Source organism: Sesamum indicum, linkage group LG2, assembly GCF_000512975.1.
Source record: "Sesamum indicum cultivar Zhongzhi No. 13 linkage group LG2, S_indicum_v1.0, whole genome shotgun sequence".
Taxonomy (NCBI): domain Eukaryota; kingdom Viridiplantae; phylum Streptophyta; class Magnoliopsida; order Lamiales; family Pedaliaceae; genus Sesamum; species Sesamum indicum.
The window spans coordinates 15,636,235-15,653,275 of record NC_026146.1 but is presented as its reverse complement, the minus strand read 5'-3'; the positions used below and the strand labels follow the sequence as shown (position 1 = coordinate 15,653,275).

At 36.5% G+C, this 17,041-nt stretch overlaps 3 protein-coding genes across 9 annotated transcripts in view; 1 reads left to right on the top strand and 2 right to left on the bottom strand.

Annotated features, from left to right (window-relative positions):
• Positions 1 to 2,324, top strand: part of LOC105156339 (CDP-diacylglycerol--serine O-phosphatidyltransferase 1-like) — a 7,310-nt gene extending 4,986 nt beyond the window's left edge. For all 4 annotated transcript variants that reach the window (XM_020691776.1, XM_020691775.1, XM_020691774.1 and 1 more), the window contains 4 exons: positions 112 to 203; positions 1,392 to 1,645; positions 1,754 to 1,842; positions 2,045 to 2,324. In XM_020691776.1, coding sequence (XP_020547435.1) covers positions 112 to 203; positions 1,392 to 1,645; positions 1,754 to 1,842; positions 2,045 to 2,172 — 563 coding nt within the window. In that variant the 3' untranslated portion in view covers positions 2,173 to 2,324. The remainder of the gene's footprint in view (positions 1 to 111; positions 204 to 1,391; positions 1,646 to 1,753; positions 1,843 to 2,044) is intronic.
• LOC105156338 (pentatricopeptide repeat-containing protein At1g22960, mitochondrial) lies at positions 3,952 to 10,164 on the bottom strand. 3 transcript variants are annotated; one of them, XM_020691772.1, is made up of 6 exons: positions 9,900 to 10,021; positions 7,687 to 9,817; positions 7,482 to 7,544; positions 7,110 to 7,178; positions 5,379 to 5,469; positions 3,952 to 4,536 (listed from the first exon to the last, which is right to left on the bottom strand). In XM_020691772.1, exon 2 carries the CDS (start codon positions 9,723 to 9,725, stop codon positions 7,713 to 7,715), a length of 2,013 nt encoding a protein of 670 aa, XP_020547431.1. In that variant the 5' UTR covers positions 9,726 to 9,817; positions 9,900 to 10,021; the 3' UTR covers positions 3,952 to 4,536; positions 5,379 to 5,469; positions 7,110 to 7,178; positions 7,482 to 7,544; positions 7,687 to 7,712. The 3 variants fall into 3 exon arrangements, with proteins under 3 accessions (XP_020547431.1, XP_011070739.1, XP_011070737.1); XM_011072437.2 differs by having other exon boundaries at positions 7,638 to 10,164; XM_011072435.2 differs by having other exon boundaries at positions 7,687 to 10,164.
• LOC105156336 (origin of replication complex subunit 4) lies at positions 11,607 to 16,529 on the bottom strand. 2 transcript variants are annotated; one of them, XM_011072431.2, is made up of 16 exons: positions 16,313 to 16,529; positions 15,679 to 15,769; positions 15,500 to 15,556; positions 15,325 to 15,372; positions 14,555 to 14,605; positions 14,429 to 14,472; positions 14,261 to 14,324; positions 14,076 to 14,162; positions 13,693 to 13,784; positions 13,524 to 13,605; positions 13,046 to 13,131; positions 12,853 to 12,962; positions 12,542 to 12,634; positions 12,410 to 12,474; positions 12,175 to 12,318; positions 11,607 to 11,935 (listed from the first exon to the last, which is right to left on the bottom strand). In XM_011072431.2, the coding sequence occupies exons 1-16, from the start codon at positions 16,420 to 16,422 to the stop codon at positions 11,900 to 11,902; spliced, it is 1,260 nt and encodes a 419-aa protein (XP_011070733.1). In that variant the 5' UTR covers positions 16,423 to 16,529; the 3' UTR covers positions 11,607 to 11,899. The 2 variants fall into 2 exon arrangements, with proteins under 2 accessions (XP_011070733.1, XP_020546986.1); XM_020691327.1 differs by lacking the exon at positions 15,679 to 15,769 and having other exon boundaries at positions 16,313 to 16,436.

Genomic DNA, 17,041 nt, shown 5'->3' with positions numbered 1-17,041 from the left:
TGTGATTAGACCCCCCCCCCCCCCCTCCCTCTTCCAAGACCCTCTTATATCTTGTGTACTGAATTTTAGTATGAAACTGCACTTTCATGTGTTAAAACCTCTGCTCTACAGGTATTTGGGCTGGAATGCGTACTGTTCGGTATTTTGATGGTAGAACTTATGAGTGGGTTGGTATAAGCCGGCAGCCTAACATCATGAGTAAAGTACGTCAGTTTTGCCACAATTTTTTCTTTTTTCCGCTTTGTTGATTAATTTGCTGCTGTTTGCGTAACCTAAGCTTGTTTTTGCTGATGTAATGGGGCGGTGTGTTGTAACAATGCTGTGGCAAGTAATAAAATGTTTGTCCACAATCAAAAGATTCAAAACATCTACTGAAAGCTTTAAAAGGAGTGTTCTTCATTTGTTCAGTAGAAGTTTGCATAGGAAATTCCTAAAAAGTGTAGTCGCTTGGATTTTCTATGAATCTTCCTGTTGGTTCATTTAGTCTCGGGGTGTAAATGATTGTTAAGCAAGCAGAGTTATGTCTAAACAAATTTCTTTTAGGTGTTATATGATGTAAGCAGTTGCTCCGCTGAGTGCTGCTACATACCCAGATGCCAAATAATTTTGGACTCTTTTCTACATCCTCCCGTTTCCAATGGCTGAATGCTCATGATCCCAAAGATATCTTAAAGTTTATTCAAAATGCCACCGGCATTAGCAACCTTCAGTTTAAGGGATAAACACAATACGTAATCACCTTCTGATTTCTCACAAAAAGTTCTCCACTTCTATTCAATTTGGGAGCTAGGGATGTTCAATAGTGTAGCGAGAAAGTGTTTTATATTTTTACATGCTGTACTGAAGGGTTCATTTATGTCTGTATTCCAAATTTAAGAACAGCTTATGCTAGTGAGGCATACTTTTTTTTCTTTCAATGATTCACTAATCTGAAGCTGTATCCTTTCCTTCTATCAGTTATAGCCATGAATGAACAATACAATCTTTGGTTTGTAGTCCAGTGGGAGATTGTTTATTTGCAAGCACCTTTGGAGAGTACGTCATACTTGATTCTGTTTCAGATGGTTAAAACTATTATGATTTTTCTCATTTGTCCTAGCCTTGCTAAATGTTAGACTTACCTCCCTAAATACTGATGCACTGAGATTTTTGTGCTTTCAGCTCATTGTCTGATATATTCTATCAGCTCATTGTCTGATATATTCTATATTGTTTTCATTTTTCTCCTGATTCAGTTTGAATTGGTGAAATTTGGTATCTTCACAAAAAGGTGCTTATATTCTGGCTGCTTTCTGGAGTATTTTTGCTTTTCGGAAGGAGTGTACTTTTGGACTTGTACCTGTTGGTGTGGTCTAGTAATAGGAACTCATTGCTTCCTTTTGTCTTTTCAGGTGAAAAGAACACTTGGTCAATTTACACCTGCAAGGTGGGATAAAGATGAGTGGCACCCTTTTCTCGGTCCATTCCGATTTATTCAAGTTCTCAGCCTTTGCGTTGTTTTCTTGACTGTGGAACTAAATACGTTCTTTCTGAAGTTTTGCCTTTGGATTCCTCCTCGGAATCCCCTCATAATATATAGGTTGGTTTTGTGGTGGCTTATCGCAATTCCAACAATTCGCGAGTACAATTCTTACTTACAAGACAGGTATTTTCCATACTCTAGGCTTCTGATGGTACAAATACAGTGTTTTGATGATTCCGTGGGATTATCTTTTCGTTTTCCTCTTTCGTCTGATAACTTTATTTTCTCCAGAAAAATTGTAAAAAAGGTGGGAGCATTTTGTTGGCTTTCGCTTGCTATCTGCATTGTGGAACTTCTCATTTGTATCAAGTTTGGACATGGTGCGTATTCTATCTGCTGTTATCCAGCTTTTTTAGTGTTGTCATTAGTTGCTTTTGTTTGACATGTTTTCCTTATTTTCCAGATTTTTACTTAATGTTCTACATATGTTTTGATTCGATAAGATATCTACTCGGCTGAAACATTTAAACCTAAATTTGACTTTTCATAAGAGATTCTCTGAATGTTGTTTGTGTCTGCCAGGACTATTCCCCAATGCCATGCCTAGGTGGTTGGTTATATTTTGGACATCAGTTGGGATTGGATTTGTGATTTTCTTGGGTGCATGGTCATGGCAACTGCACAGATCAATGAAGAAAAAGAGGCAATAGGTTCATTTTTTGTAGTTCCCACACTTGAAATTCTTGTTTTTTTTCTTTTGCGTAATTAACTTGTTGTAAATGCCCACCACATTTGTAATTGTAAATGTTCTCTCTTTTAGGTTGTGTCAAATTTATTGATCTAGAGAAGCTCAATTCTTTTATATTAGGTGTTGCCAGTTATATGACTTTTCTTTCTCTATTCTATAATCTGATTATATATAATATTAAAAAAAATCTTTTCATGGCACGTCTTGTGGCGAGTTCTGTCAACATTTTGGGGCACTGCCTTCTCTATTTTAAGCGATTTGATACGTGATGATCCATATTCTCAATACTAATTTTGCTGAATAGCTTTGTTAAGATGTAGATGCTTATAGTTTGCAAAGTGTCCAGTATCATTGCATCTTTCTAGAGGATTGTTGAATTTGATGGTCCAACCTTTTTCTTGTATTTCAGTGGCACATATATCCATTGTCCACTTAAAAGCTCGTCTACTTAGAAACTTTTGGACTTTGATGCTGTATGAAATCATTACGACAAACTCAGTACTTGTTAAAAAAATGGCGGTGTGTGAATTGGGAAGATATTTGGGAATAAAAACTTGTTTATTGATCGTCTCTAGATGAGCTTGGTTGCATCTGTACAGGAAATAAAGTCTTGCAGCAATTCAGGTAATTGTACAGATTTTGTACAGGTATGTTCGCAAAAGTTAGCTGGTAATCTGTATGTGCATTTGGATGTGCTTTGGGTTTATCTGCACAATTGAACACATCTACTAGATAATCTGATGTGATTTTCATCACTATTTCTTTGCCATTTGTGGCAAGAAAACTTTCTGGTTTGCCTTACCTGGTTGTAAATTTTGATGTTGGGTCTGTGTTCCATTTTCTCCGGGAATCTGGTTTGGCATGGTTGTGAAGCACTGTGCAATATAAAAACATACTTAAGCACAAAGCATGCTACAGGTGCTACTTCGAAGATAACTTGCTTGTTGATGTCCTATTCGAGTCCCTGTTGTAGGCGATATGCTGATGGTTGATCACATTGTGTTGTCATACGTACCACTTCTCATGTCTGCTTATATGCAGAAATTTGTGATGTGGCTTGTTTCCTTGTTTTGTTGAAGCCATTTTGTTTTTTGGTTGAAGATTCAAGATTTGATACAATATGTTCGGTACTTTTCCCTTGGACAGAATTTTTCTTTGTATTTCCAGTTATTGATCATAGACATATCTGACAGTCACCACAGAGCCTGCTGATGTATAAAGATGCGCGTAACACGTCCCTGGGTACCAACCCTGATCCCTACTATTTGTTCTTGGATGAAATCCAACACTCGAGCTTTTCAAAATTAAGTTTATACATGACTGCAACAGGCGAAAATTGCTTGGACAAGACCAACACTTATGATCCATTGAATTGTATCATGCAGAAACACATGAGATGTTTGTGGACAAATTACAAACATGAGATTTTGCCAAAAAGAGCCCTAGTGAGTTTAACAATATTTATCCTGTCACAAGTCCAGCTGAAGTTCCAACATAGACCTGCGGAGGATTTTCAAAACCTCATATAGTGTGTATTCAAATACCTGAACCTCCTCTACTGGTTGGTGTAGATTGTGCTGGTTTCACATTTTCCTGCAAAAGAAAGGCTTTACCCTCAGAGCTCCATGGCCATCCATGTTGACTCTTTAAGCATACACAAAGAACTTTAGCCCGAGTTGCCATCATTTGATGTGATTCTGGAATAGTTATGGATCTTGGTTAACTTTTTTAGACCTAATAGGAAATTTAGAACAGGAGATCGAACTGGGACAACCACCTCGGAGTGGAGGTTCAGATTCATAATTACTTTTGAGTGACTTGAAAGTCCATGGAGATGCGAAATATGACTGAAGGGTAAGCCAGCATCTAATAATGCTAATTCAAATCTGAATTCCAAATTTCTTTAGTATTGGGATTCTTCGAGGACCTTCTTTCGTTCAACTTAAGCGCTAATACCTAAAAGCATTAAGAGAATTGGTAAAGGAGCACCCTGAGAACAGGGATCTGGCAGGTCACTTCCCAAGATGGTCAAAGCAAACATAGAGGTTCAGCCGCATCTAGTGCTGATTTGATCTGAATGCCTAATTCCTTCTGTATTGGCATTGTTCTTCGAACTTCTTTGGTTAAATTCCAAGTGCTAATACGTGGAAGTGTTAAGAAATTTGGTAAGATAGCACCCTCTGAGATTTGCAGGTCGCTTCCCATGACTTGAAGATCTCTCAATTCTTTCATATTCCACATCATCATGGGCAGAGCTGCCAGATGATTTAACGCCTTAGATGTTCCAAAGACGAGCAAATCTGAGCTTTGGCCTACACTTTTGATGCTGCAGATAAACGGTATATTAGTACAGCTAAGCGCAGAGAGAGGTTTTGCAGATTACCATTGTTTAAATATAACAAGCAGCAGATGATTCATGTGTAAGCCACAAAATGAAGTCACATCATTAAGTTACGACACAAAATTCTAACAGTGGTTTCATTTTTTCATTTCAACTATCAAACATGTAATTTATTAGAATGCTCACATCCCAATTTCCAAGTCAGGATGCAATGAACGAAGGAATTCTTCTTTGTTAATTTACTAATAGAGACTTTTAAGAGGGCAATAATACGTTTTGATGGGTTCCGGACTCTGACAGATTCTTATGTCCTTACCACCCTGAGACGTGCCCTGGTGGAAATGTACCTGCTTTTACTATATTCATTTTGTGACAGGAAACAAAACTTTCTATAAGCATGTAACGGTCGTACAAAACTATGACCATTTTGACAATGGCCAACTTGGCCACAACAATTTTGACAACAGCTACAAAACTTAATAGATTTACGATCAAATACTCATCGCCAACATCAGCTGAATCACTTCTTGTTTACTTAGGGAACATTGCAGACCATAGAAAAATCCTCAAACATGGGGCCAATGAATTGGCTGGACTTTTATAAGCTATGGAGTTAGGAGGGATCTCAATAAGAAGGTAAATGTAATCGAGCAACAAAGGCATAGCAGCGACTTATGGAACAGCCTTCTGTGCAATCATAAGCTAAAAGCCAGATAACAATGCTCCATCAAGTGCAACCATAAGCCAAATATTCAATGCCAACACCTTTCTGGAGGATAGTATCATTAGTGGAACAACATGGAATGTAAAGACGAAATGCATATTACCAGCTTTGTGCACCCTTTGATCGCTGAGGATATCAGGCCCTAAAACTTTGAGCACCACCAACAGTCTTCCGGTGGCATTCATATCAATTTCCTGTAATTACGAAAGGTAAACCTTTCAAAAGAGTACAACACTGCAGAAACAGAAGCATATGCCCTGGAAATCCAAACGATCAATTTCATCTTCCTAGCAAGATATTTTCTTGTCCATCTAAATTTACAACATAAAAGTTTGACATCTGAATAACATCGGAGAGCATATACCAACAGTATTTCCTAGATTTAAGACAATAATATAAGTTAGCTTGTGCAAGACTTCAGCTACCTTTGCTAACAAATAATTTTGGTTCAGGTATGCATGTCGAATGGGCTCAGTCTATACTTCCTACTCCAAGGTAGGGAATCATCACCTGAGTGCCCATATATATCTCTCCTACTTTTAACCTATTGTTGTGTTCTAACTCTGATCTTATGCTTATTCAAAAGTTCCTGTACATAGCAATTTCTGTCTATTCATACCCATAGTAGATGACACCATATGCATTTCAATGGTGCCCATGATAATGTTAGATTTCTAACATTTTATACACTTGTTTTGTTCACATATTATATGGAATTTCAAAGTATTAAAAATGCTCCTGGAAAATTCACCAGCCATCAGTTCTAACCATAAAATCTTTTGCCATTTGACCTTTGACACTCATAACAAAATGAACCTTTTTAAGTACCCTTCTGAAGTTATCTAATGCCCAACGCATGTGAGCCAAATTTCAATAAATTGATGATACTATGACTCTTAACCAAAAATTTAAACCAGAGTAGAACTTCTGAGAGGAGATTTGTTGTGCTCTGCCAGATCTAACACCTGCCAATTATGTTGTTACAAATTAATACATAATATTTTCACAAAAAAAGTAGTATAATTTTTTTTATATATTAACTGAAACAATGATTGCAGAAATAAAAGCTCTTCAAACACTTTAATAATTAGCCTATGATTAGTTGGCCGAAATCAAGTGGTTCCTGGACCCACTTCCCTTTCCCAGCCAACTTGAGTGGGAATGAATGCAGTGAGCACTCAGAGTCTAGATCACCCTCATCATTATACTGCTGATGCCCTTTTACAAGTAACCAATTCTTTTTGCAACTAAGTCCATGTGCATTCTTACACTGCGTTCTCCCTCTACTTTTACCAAATAAGTGAGGGTAGGTTGCATACACTCCCCTTGAGAGTAGAGCAGCTTCCCCTTCCTTCCCCTCTTTCCATGAACTGACTAGTCAGATGTTTAGAGAAGTTAAATTTCATGCCATCACGCCTTGAAGTTCTATTTTATGATGACATGATCATATGCATTAAAGAATGGACCAGTGCACCCATTGCTAATGAACACACAATGTATCTGAGGGTATGTAAACAAATATAAGAAGGATATCATTTTTAAGTTTTCCATATAACTTTCCATGTGTCTGAAAATTACAGTAGAAACATGCATTATTTCTTGCAACAAGGCGCCCTAGTTTCACACTAACACCACATGCATGTATCACCGACTAGTCATGGGTGTATTAATCCATTCATTAACAAAACTTGTCAGTTTACATAAAGTTGCAACAAATATGATGACATTGGTTTTGTTGAACATGAACCTTTAGAGAGTAAACTGCACTTTTCTGAAACTGGGAAACTGCAAGTGTGACCAAGACCAATACAAAAAAGAGAATTGATAAACCTACCTCTCGTTGGAAACAGACAAGAAAGATGTGGCCTGTGAAGTAAATGCTAACACAAGGTGCAGTAGTCCCCTGTCATGAAACAAAAGGAAACTATATATGGAGCGGAGATATTTAATAACAAACAATATAAACTAAAGATTGAAAATATACCAAATCATTTAAACAGAGGAAGTATTGAATGGTACTTTGGTGATTATTAATCACAGAAGTAAATTTGACATATACAACCCCTAAAGACCACTCATGAGCTGGCACATGCCACACTGAGTGCAATGCACACACATACATAAAGACGCGAAGAGTGAAGTATGAGAATCTAGATTTCCATGTATCAGCCACAAAAGGGACGGGGAAGCATGATGTTTATCATACCTGAGCAACATGATTATCGCACCCACTTCAAACACAATGAATTTAAGTGCAAACCTGGAGCTTCTACAATAAGATATCACAAACAAGATTGTGAGAAACCAAAAAATTGGTCTTTTACAAAAATCAATGGGTCAATATCATATGATCTGTTCGCACCTACTGAAAACCTTGAGAACAAAGCGAAATTGAACGACCAGAAACTCACATGATTCACCAAGGTTGAAACGTGCTTCAAGTAATTGCTTCAGCTGTATCTCTATCATCCTGAATTATACACTCAAGTTCTTGGACTGCAAATGATTTATAGTCTTTTCTTAAATGTTTGAACATTGCACTATGCGTGCAAGAATCGGGTTGGATTCCTCTATCTAGCATTTCTTTATACAACCTCAAAACCTCCTGCCAATTGCCAAGGTCACTGTTCTCATTTATCATTATGGTGTAGGTGTATTTGTTTGGAGATATTCCTTTAGATTGCATCTCAGAAAACAATCTGTAAGCCTCATCCATTTTTCGGAATTTACAAAGGCCATTTATCAAAGCATTGTATGTGATCACATTTGGCAAAATACCATTCTCCAGCATTTCTGAGAAATATATAAATGCTAATTCTAGCCTTCCTTTGCCAGCATGTGCATGAATCAATACAGTGTATGTCACAACTGTTGGAGATAAGCCTTTGCTCAGCATCTCATGAAACAACTCTCTGGCTTTTCTAAGGTACCCAACTTCTAAATGAGCGTGGATGATGCTTGTATAGGTAACCTGATCAGGCACAACTCCATCCTGAATCATCTTCTGCAACAATTCACAAGCTTGTTCAAGATCACCCAACTTAGAGATGCCATCCACAAACACATTATACGTTATGACATCCGGTGGAAATCCTTTTGCTAGCATCTCTTCTTGCAGTTTAAATGCTGCATACGAGTCACCAAGCTTCAGTTCTCCTGCTATGCAAGTAGTGAATGCAATTCGGTCAGGCTCCAATCCTTTGCTCAGCATCTCATTATAAAACATTTTTGCCATCCACAGGTTCCCTGTCCTATAAGAACAATTTATCAGAATTGTATAGGTGAAAATATCAGGAGAAATTCCATAATTGATCATTTCGTCTTTCAACCGCCTAGCGCCTTCTAAATCCCCATGTCTGGAGAGCCCATCCATGATTGTATTATATGTAACTGCAGTTGGATTGAGATTCCTTTTCCTAAGCTCAGATAACAAATAGAGAGCCCCGCTAATATCACCCAATAGACAGTAGCCATATATCAGAATATTGAAGGATATTATATCCACCACCAAATTCTTCTTCATCATGACAGGAATCCACTGCATGGCATAACCCACTCTCCCTTGTTTGCAGTAGCCATGCATAAAGGCATTATATGTAGAAACAGTAGGCAAAGCTCCTCTCAGTATCATCTCTTCCCCAAGCCCTAGTGCCTCAACTAGCATTCCTTTCCGACAATACCCACTTATCAAAGAGTTATATGCATAAGCCGAAACCTTCAATCCTTTATTTTCCATGTCCCCGATTAAATCTTTCGCTTCTTCAAACTCACCTTTTTTTGACAACCCATTAATCAAAACATTAAAGGTAACATCGTTTGGACAGCAACCCCTCCTCTGCATCTCCAGTAATAAGTCAAGCGCCTGTTGCACATTCCCTTCCTTACAAAACGAATCCAACATCGTATTGTACGTAACAATTGTTGGTTTAATCCCAAAAGGACCCATCATTTCATATACTTCCCTTGCTTTACCAACAAAATCTCTATCCCTAAGCAACCTAAGAATCCTGTTACAATTCTTCACATTCGGCAAAAAGCCATTCCTCACCATCTTATCAAATACCCATAAACACCTTTCAACGTCTGATTTCTTAGTGTACAACCATAATAGCAAATCAAGTACCTTACATGTTACCTCAACGCTTAAATACCCATCAATCAAGACGTTAACAATGCTATGCATGTTGACATTAATAACCCTCTCCACAACCCAATAAGCAGATCTCATAAAACCATTCTGCACCAATACTTCAAGAACACTACAAAATACAAACTCTGAATGCTTAAACCCATTTTGGCCCTCGGCCCACCGGAATATCTTTAACACCATTCTGGGGCGGTTTCTCATTGAATTTACAACACTCAGAAATAAATCAGAATCAATTACCAAAGCATTAAAATAATCCGGAACAACCCAATGAATATCTCTAAACGCCCCCGGATTTTCCATTGCTGTTTTCAAGATTAGATTTTGATAAAGCCCATATGAGGATTTAATGGTACAATCCCTTCTTGTCACAATCCCATTGCTGCCAATGTCCCCTGCAGGCTTAAAACTATGGCTATTCAACTCCGAAGAGCAATGAAAATGTTGAGCGAGAGAAGAGAAGAAAATCAAGCGCACCTTCAAACTGAAATCGATGTTGAGAGAACAGAAGTAGTACAAGGAGCTGAGATTTTTAGTGGGAATCAAAGACTTTGAAGAGATTACGCAAAGGGTCATTCTGCGATAAATCACGTCAAGCACAAAAAATTGAGCGGAAAATCAAAGAATAAATTCATATGAATAGAAGACGGAAAAGGGTTATTGCATAGAGGATTGAAAATGGAGGCGTGAGGTTAGTGGTGGTGCAGCCTACCACCGTGCGGCGAGAGAATGAGGAGCGTGTTCGCTGTAAGAAATTTGAGAAATTATGTCCGGCACTTTTTTATTTTTATTTTTAATAAATTACATTGGTATTCCTCAATTTTTTTTGTAATTAATTATTGTCATTGTTTAAAATTTTATAATTATTTTATTAAATTTATTTATATTAACAATTATTTAATAAATATTCTATCATGAGAGTCTATCTATAAAGATATTTCTTAATTTTTTATTAAATTTAAAGTATTTACATTTCAGTTTATAATTATAATAAATATTATAAGAATCTATTTGTAATTTACTTATGTTTTATTTTTAAGGATTGTTTTCCAATTTTTCTTTTATATAACAAAGAATGCACAACCCAAAATCATTGGCGGACCACCCGACTACCAATTTTGAGAGAATTCAACATGAAAAGTATACAACTTAGGTTTGCTACTATTTCAAATTAAATGAAATTTCAATTAAAATAATATTTAAACTAAAAAAATTACTCATACAATATCTTTTCGTCTTTTTCGACCCAAATTTTAACATACTATTAATATTTTATTTTACACAAGCATTTCGAGTGAGGCTGATTTAATTAAATCGTAAAGAGATGATCGAAGGCGATAGAATCGAGTTCAACTTCATGATAAACATATTATATATATATAGATATATATTAAAAAAAATCATATTTGAATTGTATTAAGTACTTAAATAATTTGATGTTTTAAGAAATTTTAAGCATAAATACGGTATATTCCAGAAATCCTACATAAATATGTATATTACTAGAAATGTACTAGGAGAAGTTTACTTGTATAGAAAATCTTACATAAATATGTAACTATCTATATTTCTTTATGTAATTATGCTTATGGTATTGGCAGTGTCCCTATTGCATAATTTGTAGTATGAAAACATTGTTGTAGTTCTCATTCAGTAACAATCTTCACTCACCTGCTAAAAACAATCTCACTTTCAGGCCATACTTGAAAATTTGTACCTCATTGATGGAGGACGAAAAAACTCACAAGAGCAAGATGGACTGTTTACAAGCAAACAAGATTCATGAGAGAAAATATATTTGTATTCACCTAGCTAATTATCAGAGTAACCATATGTTGGAGGATGAAATTATATTTTCGCCTAGGCGCATTGAATGCATCCAATAGTATAAGTACCCTCCACTTCGTAGAAAAAAGGAGGACGGCTGGAAGTTAGAAGTCGAGTAATACTCAGTGTAACATCAAGGGCTATTCAAGTGTACCTAATCGCTTCTCAAGAAATATAACTGTTGCAATTCGTGTCTCCTATTTGCACCACCACTTATAAACCATACTTCCCACAACATCTTTATCTTGTTCAAATTTTAGTCTTGTTAAGAACAAGTTGGAACCAGAGATCGATCCATACTTCACTGCTATAGTGCGAGGGAGCATGGAACCGAATTAAATGAGGGGGCAGGCTGCAGAAAAGCATCATCTTTTCACGAGTTATGTTACAGCAACATTTGCACATTTACTGGTAAGAATTGCATGACTAAGCTACAAGCAAGAAAAAGAATGGAAATCCAAAGAAATACAGATCATTTCGTCAACATACAAGTCAACTAAACCTTTTCCTCAGTAACTACTATCAGTGCCATCGGATCAGAGTTGTCCGTCCTAACATTCAGCAGACACAATTGTTTTCTTTGGGGAGGCTATAGAATTCTTCAAGCTGCAGCTGACCTAAACCACTGCCAGAGTCAATCTTTTAGCAGTTCAACCTTCGCGATCCATTAATTTATGCAAGATTGCCTGTGGTTATGTAATTCACACTAGAGTTAATATCTTTGAGGTATGCTAAATAATCCCAAGAAAGATCTGTTAGATAACACGAATGCTACAGAAATCATTTTTCCCCACATAACATGTTCAAATTCCATGAGTTACAGGTAGCATTATAATGTATAGAAATCAGAATTCACACAAATGAACCATGGGTGAGAAGATTAATTAGCATGTTAGATTTTGGATTTCTGGAAAATGGAACGCACTGGACAAGAGCGATGGGATTTCAGCCCTTGATGTAGTTCATGCCATGATATTACAAGCTTCACCGGTCGGAACTCAGCAGATTGGCCATGCCCTTTATTGTCCTCAAAGGAGATCAGTGCACGCTCCAAAAGATGCTCAAAGGCCTAAAAGTTCAAATCATTTCACATGCTTACAGAAGTTAAGTGCATTCTTCAGTTTCAGATCCATCAATAGTTTAAGAAGTTTCACACTTACCCGTAAGCATACATTCCGTGCATAATAGTCGGATGTTTGGAAGGTGTCATGGATGCTTTTGTACTCTGCAAGGGCGATGATGTGTCAGGGAGGAATCCACAGAGGAGAGACAAGAGTGAAATTTAAGCACACCTTTCATTATAGAATTAAAGTTGCATAATTCCAGCTCTTTGACTTCTAACCTCTTCATGCAAACCAGAATGTAAAGCTCTAGAACTGAGCAATCTGCACAAACAGTTGAATTTGCAATTTTTCAGCATAGAATTCATGTTGGTGTTTCTAATGTTCTTGCCCACTAAAGGATTAAACAAGGATGAAGAATTCAAATGTATAGAATCAAAAAAGAGAAACGTCCATGAAAGAAGGTAAGTGAATAAAATACCACTGCAGTAGCTGCCTGTTAGGATGCAAAGATGAAGTCTACATAGGGACTATGTACTCACCTTTTAAAGCCTCCAGCTTTGGCTGTCTTTGCATGCTTCGAAGTGCTGATTTAAAATTCTTAACAGATAGGAAACCAGAATTCATGTCCATATGACAAATAGCAGAGAACCTGTTGGCAATCATCATGTCACTGAACAGAAAGTAAAAATACTATACATATTCCACTTCAAAAACATACTGACTTACACTTACAGAAATCTCAATAGATGGCCAACACTTGAATCAGAGTAACATAATGTATCGATGATTCCTTTGAATTTCTCATCTGCTAGAATATTCTGTGAAATGTTAAGGACCTCTGACCATGTCTACTGAATGCAGAAGATTCAAGAAGAGGGAAAAATTGCAAACTTGTCGAAGTAATTTCTCTCTCTGCAGAATTGTTGTTAAACAGTTCAAGAAGAGGTAAACATCGCAAACTTGTCTGTGAATTTGGTGGAGGAAAGGACTGGTTCTCTCTAGTTGAGATCAGGCAATAAAAAGACAACAAAACTCATAATATAACATCTGTACTTATATCTGATAAAAACATATGTTTGAATCGACATATCTTCTCGGATTCTGCATAGTAAAACAATTCCAGGAAATTTTGCAGTTAACAAAAATTCATTTTATTTTTGAAAAAGCCAACTTTTCAGAAAACGTTGATGATGCTTTCAGCGAAGGATACAAGAAGTTTTGCATTAAAAGCAGCTGTATAATCATTTGGAAGACTTGAATCTGTTGGCAATAGTAGAATGTGCTCTACAAGCCTGCACATCAACAGCATAAGTTATGATAAACAGAGCTCTTGAGAAAGAGCAAGCACACGCGTTTGAGGCAGGAGAAAAACACTTCACCTTTGGCAATCTTCCCTTGAGGGAGGAAGAAACAACAACTTCCTATGCGAAAAACGAGATCTTACTCTTTTCTCCAACAGTTGATCAGCATCCTACAAACCAGAAACAAGGTTTGAGCATTTTTCTGAAAGCTCAGGACCCACTTCAAAATGAATAAAATTTCTCAAACTGGATCATGTTATGCAGTCAATGCATCACTAACAGGCACAACGGCACATAGGGTTCCATATGGATAAAGCTGGATACATGTGCACTTGGTGCTACAATAAGCCACAGAAATTAAGCATGGGCTTTCGTTAGAATCACTAGTTTTACGGTAAAATCAGGTAAGTGGTGTCCAATCTCAGAGACAATGCATCAAATTAGATGTGCAGGCAGCATACCAGTCTGCAACTCACTCCAACTACAACAGCTTGTGATGTGATAGATTGCATTGCATCAAGCAAACTATAAAGTAGACGCTGTTTTCCCTGCACCGAAGAAGAATTACTCATGCCTTTTGTGCAGAAACAGACCCCCAAAACTCAACCTATCTTGAGGTAATTTTTTCAGCACTTCATGCTATTACCTGTGTGAAAAGGTCAAACTCATCTAGCACAAAAACAATTGTTTTATGTGCTAATCCACACTCCCTGTTAAAATGAATGGAGAAACTAGCATCGTTAAAACAAATATCAAGATCTCAGGACCTCTTTCTTTTCCAAAAAATACTGGAAGCATTAACCAATCAACTTACCGCAACATGGATAGCAAGAATTGGGAGTTATCATCATATGACGCCTGCCAAATGATCCAAGAAAGAGCAGCAAATTGGTAAGATCAAATTAAATATTGCAACTTAAACCAGCACAAATGACATTACCATTTTAGAGAACATCAAGTGATGCTCCAAACACAATTGCCTGGCTATCTCCTGCACAATGATTTATGTACGTTAAAGAAGTATCACATTTGGAAATTGGACGCGTTACTTAAGGCACTAACATAAATAACACATTGTTTTATTCACATGATAAAGCCATCCCCTTGTACATAGAAATTGTTAAGCACAAAAAAGATAGTGACATTTTGCCTTAACTCCCTACGGGCCTCTGCATCTAAAATTTATTCCAAATAAGAACAAGGAAAAAACCAGAAGTCAATAGTTTTTACAGTTGTGGGATAACAGAGGCACTATAGTGACTTTTGTAACCAAAGGCAGTATGGCAGTTATATAAATTGCTTTGGATAATTTCTTCACCAAACTTTCATGTTTCTGGAATCTGGGAAAATCTTGAGTATTTTGGGCAAAGGCAAATTTTACTCGTGCTTGTTAATAGTTCGCTTTGCATATACAATTATCTGTAACCTTTCTGAAAAAAACTCTCGGGATCTTGAATTACGACTTTTGAGGGTTGTCGTTATAGAAAACGAAGGGATACTGCAAAAAAGGAAAAATAAGCTACATTTGTGTGTCTTGAAATGTGCATTGTGGAAGCTAAATCCAGTTTAAAATATTTGAATTAACGATTTGGTCAGTTCAGTTTCCAAAGCTGCAGTTGCATAGCCCAGACTTTCTGTTGTTTGCATTTGAACTAACAAAATATTCATACAATCGGTATAGCAGCAAGGGGGAAGCATTGGCAGTTCGACCTTCAAGGCGCAATTGTTGTCACAGTGCAGAAGTCCGTTGAGTCTAATCTGAAATAATACAAAAATAGAAATCATGCAAAGATCCAGAAAGGTGTCAAAAAAATAGTTTAAAGCTTTTCCAAGGTGGAAAACAAACACTATTATATGGAGTAATATGTAAATATAGAAGTCGTACCACAGAGATCATATCTGGATGCTCTTTCAATAGTTCTTCAAGAACTATCTCTAACACCTATCCAAAATAAAGGGGACAAATAGCAAGAACATACAATATAATGTAAATATACAATCCAAAAATTACAAAATCACTGAATTTTCACCCAGTAAAGATATAAAGGAAGAAATGGGACACACCGCAACTTTTCCACAACCTCGAGGACCAAGAAGCAGAACAGAATTGTTACATGCCTCAGTTACCGAACTTGATATTATATATTTCAATTTACTGAAACAAAAAGAAAAATGAATCAAAAAGTCAACTCCTCGTCATGCCTATATCTTCCACCGTGAGGCATGAAACAAAAATTAAGAGGGTGCAAAAAATATAGTGATAGGAAAATACATAATGTAAATGGCTGAAGCTAACCTTCATAGAAACTTAACCGAAACTGTTAAAAAATTCAAGCAATTTGGTAACTTATATGACTTCCCATTACTGAGAAGGATTTTCCAATAAACGGATCCAATTCCCGGGTAAAATCATAACATAGACGCTGAATCAACAAACAGATTAGAACTTTATATCAAGTCACATAATGTAAAATTGAAACAGGGTTCCCCACTTGGGTTGACACTGAAAAACTGAAAATCACCAAATTCAACATCACACTTTCCGCATACTCACGAATTAATGGAATAAATACACCACTGAAAGAATTAAAATCAAATAACTGTATGGACTCCCTGACCAACTTAATCCTTGCGCAGAGCTCCTGCGCTATCTTTCCAGCAAAAAAAAACACACGATAAAAATGAAAAAGGAATGCACCTGTAGTTGGAGTCGGGGGATTGGGAGAAGAAGGAGAAGACGAAAGAGGGACTGGAAATCCTGCTCCTGAGGATGATTTTGGCTTGCTCTGCTGGATTGAGGCGGCCCATTGCCTCTTCTTCCGTCTCGGCTTTCTTTCTTTACTCTGAGATATGAAAATGTAGAGATTGATTGATTAGGGGATGGAGGTCAGTACGAAATGGCGGGAAAATTAAGGTGGCGGTGGACCGGTGGTGATGCTATACACTATACTTATACTATACATACATGCGTGCAAGTTTTTCTCTTTTTAGCCAAAAAGAAAATTCCAATTTTTTCAATTTAAATATAATATATATATATTATATTTAATTAGTTTTTAAAACCTTATATATAATTACTTGTTAAATAATTAATTTTTCAAAAGGATTTCATATTCAAATTATATAAACACAAATTTCGTATATTATTAAAGATCCATATTGCAAAGCCCATTTTGTAAAATTTATATTTGAATTTATGCAAAAGTAAATATGTTTAGTTCTTTAAATCCATTCAAATTTTGAGCACATTTGACGATTGCCCATATTTTTATTCATTTTTCCTCTCGTATTTTTTCTCCCCCTTTTCCTCCTCTCTTCTCTCTCATACCGCCCTCATTTGTGTTCCGTCTTTTTGTCTTTTTTCTTTGTTCTCTCTTAGTTTATGCCTTTAAATTTTTAGTGAATCTATTGATCCGTCTTTTTGTCT